The sequence below is a fragment of the Lactuca saligna genome, chromosome 5 (assembly GCF_052625555.1).
Source record: "Lactuca saligna cultivar CGN05327 chromosome 5, ASM5262555v1, whole genome shotgun sequence".
Classification (NCBI taxonomy): domain Eukaryota; kingdom Viridiplantae; phylum Streptophyta; class Magnoliopsida; order Asterales; family Asteraceae; genus Lactuca; species Lactuca saligna.
Window position 1 is genome coordinate 15,672,801 of NC_136421.1, and position 9,989 is coordinate 15,682,789.

The 9,989-nt window shown below is 39.0% G+C and overlaps 1 protein-coding gene across 1 annotated transcript; it reads left to right on the forward strand.

Moving 5' to 3' along the window:
- The first annotated feature begins 314 nt into the window (after positions 1–314).
- Positions 315–5,138, forward strand: LOC145047218 (putative serine/threonine-protein kinase At1g54610). The gene is made up of 7 exons (XM_078995459.1): positions 315–890; positions 980–1,264; positions 1,907–2,224; positions 2,704–2,931; positions 3,107–3,207; positions 3,313–3,436; positions 4,499–5,138. The coding sequence occupies exons 1-7, from the start codon at positions 579–581 to the stop codon at positions 4,808–4,810; spliced, it is 1,680 nt and encodes a 559-aa protein (XP_078851585.1). The 5' UTR covers positions 315–578; the 3' UTR covers positions 4,811–5,138.
- Positions 5,139–9,989: the final 4,851 nt, after the last annotated feature.

A 9,989-nucleotide genomic window follows, 5' to 3' on the forward strand; every position in this document is an offset into this window, starting at 1 on the left:
ATACCAAAAAAAATAACATATGTTCAAGTTAATAAGAAAATGATATATAACAAAATTATTTTTATTTATTAAGAAAGATTAAGCGATTGTTATAAGAATACAAAACACAAAACTTAAAATTTAAGGACAAAAACCTCCATTAAAAAAAAAAAAAAAAAAAAAATAGCGATCAAATTCGAAGTTTATGTCTTCAAAATATAGAATGTGGTAAAGTCGACTACATTTAATACGTAAAAAGTCGGATCGGGACGTTAAAAAGGTTAAAATCTAATGAAACTAGAAAATCTAAAAAACTGACTGCCTTTTTACCCTCTCTACCCCTCCATATTTCTACAAGCCTCTCTCTTTCTCTCTCTCTCACACACACACCACTTTCTGCTCTCTGCAATTTTTTTAGTTTAGCAGAGAATCAGTACAATTTGTGCCACAAAACAAACCACCACCACGAATTCCTCCCTCATTTCAAAACCACCATAAATTCTCAACATTTAATGCACCCAACAACAATACCACTAGCAGTTTTCCAGTCACCAGCTACCCGGTTTTACTGTTAATGGGAAACTAGCTTCACCGTCAGAATGGGATGTGTGCTCGGTAAGAGAGCCACTCCAGATCATCGCCCGAAGTCCCGGAGTGGGGAAGAATCCTTAGCTAAGCAAAACGTCAAACAGGTGGTGTCCAGTGGAGTTAGGGGTAATAGAAAGGATGGATCAGTTGAGAGAATCAGGCAATCCATCGGGGAAGTTCCGGCGCCGGACCGCCACAGACCGAGGCCAGAGTATACCTTGAAAACCTCTCAAGGATGGCCGTCGTGGCTGTGCGACGTTGCTGGCGAAGCCATCAAAGATTGGACACCTCGTCGTGCAAACACCTTCGAGAAACTCGATAAGGTAAACCCTAGAATCAATCATAAATCTCAAAGCTTTATTACATGAAAACGATTACCAGATTGTTTAAAACTGTAAATGAATGATGATAGATTGGGCAAGGGACCTATAGCAATGTATATAAAGCGAGGGATTTGATAACAGGGAAGATAGTTGCTTTGAAGAAAGTTAGATTTGATAATTTAGAGCCAGAAAGTGTGAAGTTCATGGCAAGAGAGATTCTTATTCTGAAGAAGCTAAATCATCCTAATATTATTAAGCTTGAAGGATTGGTGACATCAAGAATGTCTTGTAGTCTCTACCTTGTGTTTGAATACATGGAACATGATCTCTCTGGTCTTTCTGCCGTCCAAGGTGTCAAGTTTACAGAGCCACAGGTATCTTTCAAAACTCATTATCATAATCTCAACAATTAAGTTAGATACGGACTTATTACTTCTTTAATCTAAGGTTAGTAACAACTAACAAGTGTTGTTATATTTAGATCCATTTCTGGCCCCACACATATATTGACCTTATGCTTGGTTGTCATGTTGATTTTTTTATCATATAGTTGCATTTGTCTTATTGTTTCTGGTTTGTATGGTTGTATTTGCCTTTGGTTGTGCTTTCCGACATTATTGTTTTCTAATGTTTTTGTCCATAAGATGGTATCCAATGATATGCTTTTAAAGTCTAACGGATGAGAATACTGTCAAATTTTCTGATTTACGTTGTTTTCAGCTTATATTACATTGACTTTGACTAAAAAGTCGGAACTTGGAAATGATCCAAAGTATCATTTATTTAATACTTGTAGAATATCAGAGAAGCTACAGAATACTTCTTATATGCCACAGGCATTTAAGAAAAGAAGTTCCAAGAATATATACTAACCCGAAGTTTTCATGATGAAGGAATGAGCTCTCTTATATTATGAAATCTATATATGTAGTAATAGATAGCTTGCTGATTTTGTATTTTCACTCAACCCTTGTGTTGTATAATCTGAAAAAGTAATGAAATGGCCAAATGGGCAGGTGAAGTGCTATATGAAGCAACTACTTTCTGGGCTTGAGCACTGCCACAAGAATGGTGTGCTACACCGTGATATCAAGGGCTCAAATTTACTTATTGACAATGATGGGATTCTGAAGATTGCTGATTTTGGATTGGCTTCTTTCTTTAATCCACAAAATAAGCAACCAATGACAAGTCGTGTTGTTACCCTTTGGTATAGACCTCCTGAGCTTCTTCTTGGTGCCTCTTATTATGGTGTCAGTGTTGACCTTTGGAGTGCTGGCTGCATTTTGGCTGAGCTTCTTGCTGGGAAACCCATATTGCCAGGAAGAACAGAGGTCTGTACAACTCCTATACATTTATTGTATTATTTAATTAGACAAAAACTGTCCTTGAGTCTGTGTTTGTTACCCGGGATTTTCGAGGGTATTCATGTCTTTTGCACAAAGGAGTGATCAGGGTGGGACAAAAATATTCATTTTGCATCTCTCCTTTGTTCCTTCTTGTTCTTTTTGACTTATATTTTGATTACAGTAACGTATTACATATGTCGGATAATGTTTTAGAGTAAGTTACAAAGGTGGTCCCTGTCCTTTCTAGTTTTTACTGTGTGCAGTCGAAATTGAAAACTTTTTCAGATTTGGTACCTGGAACGATGGAATAAGGACCAAAACTGAAAAATGTTTCGATGTTGGACTAAACAAACAAGGTAAAAGATCAAAAAGGACAAGGACGTTTTTTATAATTTTACTATAATATTTAATATGTGAAAATGAGTTTGATGATGTTCCATCTTGATTTGGTTTTATAAATTCAGGTTGAACAACTACACAAGATTTTTAAATTATGTGGCTCTCCATCAGATGAATATTGGAAGAAATACCGATTACCAAATGCAACACTTTTCAAGCCACAACATCCTTACAGGCGTTGTACAATAGAAACATTCAAGGACTTTCCACCTTCTTCTCTACCTTTACTAGAAACTCTTCTTGCAATCGATCCCAAGGACAGAGGCATTGCCACTTCCGCCCTCAATAGCAATGTGAGTAAAAGGAGGGGTAATATAGTAATTTTCTTTTCTCTTAATTAATCATTTTTGTTGCATATCATCACAAATCGATTATTCCGAAAATAATCAGAGTCATAATCGCTTTGTTGTCATTCCCTTTTATTTTTATAACTGCGTGCATGATTGGGGTTAAAACTTTTGTATGCAGTTCTTCAACACCGAACCTTATGCTTGTGAACCATCAGAATTACCAAAATACCCTCCAAGCAAAGAAATAGATGTCAAATTGAGGGACGAGGAAGCTAGAAGGTTGTTATGTTGTATTTTCTTTGAACCCCATGATATATAGTATTTTTTCTCATAATTTGGTGTAAATGTTGAACAATGTAAATTGTGTTACATTTTTATGGATAGGCAAAGAGGTTTAAGCAGTAAATCTCATGCTGTGGATGGAAATAGAAGAACAAGGACACGTGAACGGGTTAGCCGTGCAGTTCCAGCTCCAGAAGCCAATGCAGAAATCCAATCAAATTTAGATGTAAGTCAAACTTCTTTTTATTTATTTATTTTTTTTTCATTTTCTTTTGTTTCATGTTCTTTTTAGATCCCATCAACTTATAGATGAGTTGATTTGGGTTATATTTTATTTTTAGGGAACTCATATATTCGTGAAATCCAAGAACCTTTTTTTCCGCAACTTTTTTTTTTTTTCAAATAAAAAGTTTATGCACCTTGAAACGTGCATATATATGCACTTTTGTAAAAAAAAATGTGGATATATGAAATGTGCATATATGCGTTGTTTACGAATTATGCATATGCACATTTCATGTGTACACATTTTTTTGTTATTATTTTTTTACGAAAGTGCTTGTATATGCACGTGTTAGAGGTGCAAATTTTTTTTTTTGAAAAAAGTAAGTGGAAAAAAAGTTCTCGGGTTCTCACGAATATATGAGTTCTCAAAAGATCATGACCCTTAATTTTTAATGGGTCAAACTAAAATATTTAGCTAGAAGTTAAACGGATAAGGTTGTCTAAAGTGTATTTAAATCCATACAAACTCCCAAATCGCTTTATCAGATAATATTATATTATATTATATTATTGTAATAACATAGTTTTTAGATCATACTTAACAGATAATAATATTTGATTTTGAAACCTCTTATTCTATTCATCTAGTTTATAAAGTACATGTGAGTTTGGTGATTTTACTTGACAGCTGAAAAGTCTAGTACACCTGTCATTCGAAATTTAAAGTTGCTACTTGAAAGGAGAAAAAAGTATACCTTTTTTCCTTTTTAAAGGCAAAAAGGTAGTAGTTATTAACCACTTTTTGAGCCTATATACTGAATAATAATATGTAAGTTGTCTTTTTTGAGGCCCACATTAAAGCAACCTTATTTCTTTATAATGCAAAAGTAGTTGATTGATTTATGTACATCATCCATCACAAAATAATTGTAAATTTAAATAAAGACACAATCAGGCAAAACAGCAATTAATGAATGTATCAAACATGATTACAGAATCTATACTGTTAATATAAATTTACTGAATAAAATTAAATGTTTTTTTTGTGGATTTTGGTATTTAGAAAAGGAGAGTTGTGACAGAAGCAAATGCAAAAAGCAAGAGTGAAAAATTCCCACCTCCCCATCAAGATGCAGCTGTGGGGTACCCGTTGAATAATGGTGGGCCCGTGTCTTTTGGCACAAATGATGACAATTCATTTGGGTCTTCAAGATCCGTCAAAGAACCCGGGTCCATGGGCGGGTCATCCAGGCAAAAAAAGGGGAAGAAAGAACGTGTGTCACATAACTTCATTCGAACATTCCTTCCAAGCCTATCGATGGATTTAGGATTCCGGAGTAAAGAATCCGTTTCCGAGGTTTTTGGCAGAAGGTAGATGAGAGATGCAGTTTAAGTGTGTAATTGATAATTGGTAGGATGGAATTGTGGAGAAAGGAGAAACGGAATCAATCCCACTTTTTGTACGAGAAAAATCGACTTGAGATGAGGTGTGGTGAGGTGATTTGATTGTTAGTTGTATAATCTATAATGCACCAAAGGGAGAAACACTGGATTCTTGTTCATAATTTGCAAAATGCAATTCCAATTCCCTTGTACAGTTTCTGAAAATTATGTATTTTAGATATGAAGATTGTTTGTGGAGGAGGCCACTTGGATCCATATATGGAAAATGAGTTATATAATTGGGGTTATATTTTATTTAACGGGTCGGGTACGGGTACTATATTTAAATAAAAAAAAGTTGGATATAAATCAAATGAGTTTTAAGGTTTTAAAGTTATCTGATGTGTGCGACTTTTACAATCTCCTAAGTCCAAATCGTTTTAATTAGAAGGAAGTGGATATTATTTCGATAGTTATTATAATCGTATGCAAATATGTAATATATCAGTTATGTATGGATGTATGGATATGGATATGGATTTAAAAGTTTAGACAAAAGTTATGGTGGTCCACAAGCCTGTTTTAACGTATACCAGTTTTGTATATTTTCGGTATGGTATGCAATCATGCATGTTATGCTTAAAAGATGCCAAGCTCCATATTGTTTTGTTATATATTTGCCATACAAAGGGATGGTGTACCTCTGCGTGAGAGAGATAGAAAGACTTTTGTAATGCCATACATGGGAGGGTCCCAAATAGGATACACCTCACTTTGTCTGACTTTCTTTTTAGCATATGGTTTACTTTAAGGCTTAAGATTGGGAGTGGTGTCGTTGAGGGTTGTTGGGAGGGGACACAGTTTCGACTGTGCTATGCCATGTAGACTGCAACACACACTATCTTTGGTGTGCGGCCTAGGCAGTGCTCGCATTGTAAAGTTCCATTTTCACATCAAGATATTTCATTTTTAATTAATGTGGAACTGCTCATTTTTAGAATATAAGTTATGAAATCATTTATCCTAAGTTATATTTATCGAAAATCAGAGTAACATAATAACGCAGAATCTTCAATACTGCTGGTGAGTGTGTACAATCATGCTTTTGCCTTCCTACGAACCGATAATACCTGAAAATAACAGCAACTTGGTAAGCATAAAGTTCAGTGACTCCCTAAAAATATCACACACATTAAGATAGATAAAACATGTAATGAGCCCAATCAGTCATCGGGTTGGAATACTCCGGCCCAATCAGTCATCGTACTACCCAATCAGTCATCGGGCTGGAATGCGCCGGCCCAATCAGTCATCAGATTGGAATGCATCGACCCAATAAGTCATCAGACTGGAATACCACATCCCAATCAATCATCGGACTGGCCTACCACAACCTAATCGGTCATCGGACTGGAATGCCAACATGCAACAGGTCCAATCAGTCATCAGACTGGAATATCCGGAATCTAGAAGAGCAGTAAAGGAAGGAAAATCCCTAAATGATGAAGTCAACTCGTCGAGTCCATGGAAGAACTCGGCGAGTCGGAGCGGTTTCTGAGTCGCGAGTTAGGTGACCGACTCAGCGAGTCGGGGGACCAACTCAGCAAGTTGGTCAGGGTTTGGGAAACCCTAAGTTTAGGCCTTCTACCCTATTTAAAGAACATTATAATACTCCATCAGCCTCCTTACTACTCTCTCAAGTCCAGAACGAAACCCTAGTGTCTTCCATGAGTTTGTGAGCCATTATTGAGCATTCTTGAGTACTTTGGAGCTTGAAAAAGAAGGTGGAGCCTTGGGGATACAAGAAAAGACTAGTAGATCCAAAAACCTCTTACATCCTTCTCCATTTTTTGGTAAGAAACCTTCAACATTGATCATTACGCACTTAGATCTCTTCTTTGTCACTTTTGGGGGGGGGGGGGGGTTGGTCCAAGAACCCTAGCATGTGAGGAATGGACGTCCCAAGGGCTTATGCTTTCAAATCTAGAACCATTAAGTGTTGATATGGCATAAAGGTGCAAGCTTTATGCCATAGGAATCCCCATGCAAGCATAAGAAGTTTTCTTTTGGCCTTTTTAGCTCACAAGGCCATGTATGGAGGAAAAAGGTAGGAGCTTTGCATGGTTATGAGGTAGTTGGGTTCAGATCTATGTTTAGATGCATTGGTTTAGGGTTGGGTGGCTTGTGGACCAAGATCCAAGTCCTTAAGAGTTAGGGTTTGCATGGAAACCCATTAAGTGAGGGTATTAATAGGTAAAGTTGGAAACTTTACCCTTCCAAGGTCATTTCCATTGTATCTTCGAAGTTTGGTGCTTGGATCTATAAAATAGTGGCTTAATCCATTAAGATAGCCCAACAGACTAAGGGACTCGACGAGTCGAAGTGAGCTGTCCCGTTTCTGTTCATGCGAGGAATCGACAAGTCTGAGGACCGACTCGACGAGTAGATTCGAGAAATCACGACCAGGAGTAGCCAAGGAACTCGGCGGGTCAGGAGTTGACTCGACGAGTTGGTTCTCGATTTCAGTGTTCGAAGTTTTAGCACTCGACGAGTTGAAGGAGCAACTTTGAGAGTTGAGTCAACTCGGAGCGTTGACTTTGACCGTTGACTTTGACCAGGGTTGACTTAGTTTGACTTTTGGAGGGTATTTTGGTGTAAATGTCATTTTGGTAATTGATAGCTCGGGAAGTCGAGTGATCAGCAGTTCGAGGATCTGTCAGCTAGCTGCGAGGGGTTATTCACATGATTCTACAGTTAGCTTGTGAGGTGAGTTTTCTCCAGTAGGAACGGGTCTAAGGCACCAATGCCAGCCCGTTTATGTATGTTAGTGTATACCGAAATTAGATCTGATGTCGGGGTTAGCCCGATGTCGGGCGAGGCCCGAGGAAGGATTATATGTATGTTTCCGAGCTACGATTCGATATCGGGTGGTACCCGAGGTAGTAGTGTATGTTTTGTTATACTTGTTGTCTTTGTGATACTTGTATGTGCCTGGTAGGGAGATAGGTGTGGGTGGGGGCCCGTATCTCATCACTAGCTGAGTGTGGACGGGGTTCCATATCTCATTAGTAGCAGAGTAGGGGCGGGGCCCAAGATAGGCGGGGCCTTGAGACTAGCAGTTATAATTTAACGATTGTTTGTTATGTATTAGCATGCTTATATGTTATTATTGTATGTGTGTAGCGGGCAAGACCCGGAGACAGGCGGGGCCTAGTAGAAACAGATATGTATACCGAGCGGGGCTCGATGCCAGGCGGGGCCTGATGCCGGATTCGTCCTATGTCGGGGCGGGGCCCGATGTAGCGGGCTAGGCCTAATGTTTGTAGTATGTGATTATGTGTATGATATGTGGTACATTGGGGAACTCACTAAGCTTCGTGCTTACAGTTTTCAGTTTTGTTTCAGGTACTTCCGGTAGCGGAGGGAAGAGCTCGGGATGACTGCATGACACACAACAACAAGTTTTAGCCTTGGATGTTTACCCTGATAAAAAGAACATGTTTTGAGATGATACTCCGATTTGATATAACGATTTCTGTTTATGAATGAAATGGATGATAATTATGGTTTTTATTAACGGTTAAAAACGAAAATTTTGGACAGTATTTTTGGGATTTTTCAAGTTGGTATCAGAGCCTTGGTTTGAGGGATTCGGGCACACTCTCGGTGTGTCCGAACTCAAATTGAGGACTTGGTATGAAAATTTTCAAAGGAAATTCATTTTTATAAAAGAACTTTGAGAAAAGAGAAAAGAACTTTGAAAATGAGAAAAAGGGTGTGGTGCATGGAATCAACCGAGCTCAAGTAAGTTCTCCCAAATTACCTATACATGTTTGTTTAGATATTATATGCTTATGAGAACTGCATGTTAGATTAGGACTAAGGATCTAAGAAGGATGCCTTATATGCCTATTATATGTGTATGAGATTTATGAGTTGCATGCTAGTACAGATTCCTATATGTGAATAGAATAGCTTGATTATGTTCTGGTTAGATTTTACATTTTGTTTGAATGCTACTTGCTTTGTGCCTTGTGGGATTCCGAGTGATGGGAGTTAGCCATTAGGTGAATACGCCAAGTCACATGTGATCAGGGTTGAATAATCTTAGAGTGCTTTACTTGAAGGATTATCTGAGCCTCGTCACATGTGATGATATTTAGGTAGTGGCTAATTGGCATTATGAAGATACCTTCAGTAGCTGAGGACTGGGTTCGGGTTGGAGGTTACCTTAGGGCAAGCCTAGGATGAGAGTAGTGCTCGGAGCAGTAGTAGTAAGGGACTTGGTGAAGTCGAGGCAGTTCTCAAGGAAAGTATGGATAGATGTAGAAGGTAATATGGGCTTGTACTACTGAAAGCACAGGATCCGTACTCGATTCGAGAAGGGCTAAGATAAAATCGGGGAACTTGTAGTGCGTGTGTGATCCCTCAGTAGTGATGGGTATTCTGATGATAGTTATGTTATGTTGCAGAATGGTGACGTTACGTGAGAGACCAGTGGGCGGTTCAGGCGTCGGCGAGGGATCAAGTTCGGGTTCAGGAGGCGAGCAGCTCGGGGAGAAAATGAGAGGGTTTATATTAGTTGATATTATGCGCAGTGTTCTAGATCAGACTCCTTTGATATTTGGTACAATCAAGGAGGGCATACTGGAGATTTTGGATGAGAGGCTGGGAGCCTTCCGTGCTGAGGTGGTGGCCATGATAAGGGCGTGTACACTGACATTTCGAGAGTTCAGAGCTTGTAGAGCTCCAGATTACCATGGGGCCAGGGACCCCATTGCTAGCAGTAGATGGTTGGTAGATGTCGTCAACCATTTCCGCACTAGCCGGTGTCCCGAGGGGGATAAGGTTCGACTCGCCTCTTGTTTCCTGAAAGACGGAGCACGTGATTGGTGGGAGGAGGTTGGACACGCTACTGAAGATGATTCTGCGTTGGATGTGATGACATGGACTGAATTTTCGTCTAGGTTAAGGGCCGAGTTTGCACTAGTTATTGAGGTGAAGCAGGTAGCACAGGAGTTCTAGGACCTCCAGTAGACTACTGAGACAATGGCGGAGATCACCGCCAAGTTCAGAGAGAGAGAGAGAGAGAGCCCTCCTGGTTCCATAGTATGTGGCAGATGAGGAGATGAAGTAGGCTTAGTACCACGAGATGCTGAGGAGCGACATCA

Coding starts and splice junctions, on each gene's coding strand:
- LOC145047218 (XM_078995459.1), top strand. CDS start 579: ATGGGATGTGTGCTCGGTAAGAGAGCCACTCCAGATCATCGCCCGAAG. Junction 2,932..3,106: donor CTTCCGCCCTCAATAGCAAT/GTGAGTAAAAGG, acceptor TTTTGTATGCAG/TTCTTCAACACCGAACCTTA. Junction 3,437..4,498: donor AAATCCAATCAAATTTAGAT/GTAAGTCAAACT, acceptor TTTGGTATTTAG/AAAAGGAGAGTTGTGACAGA.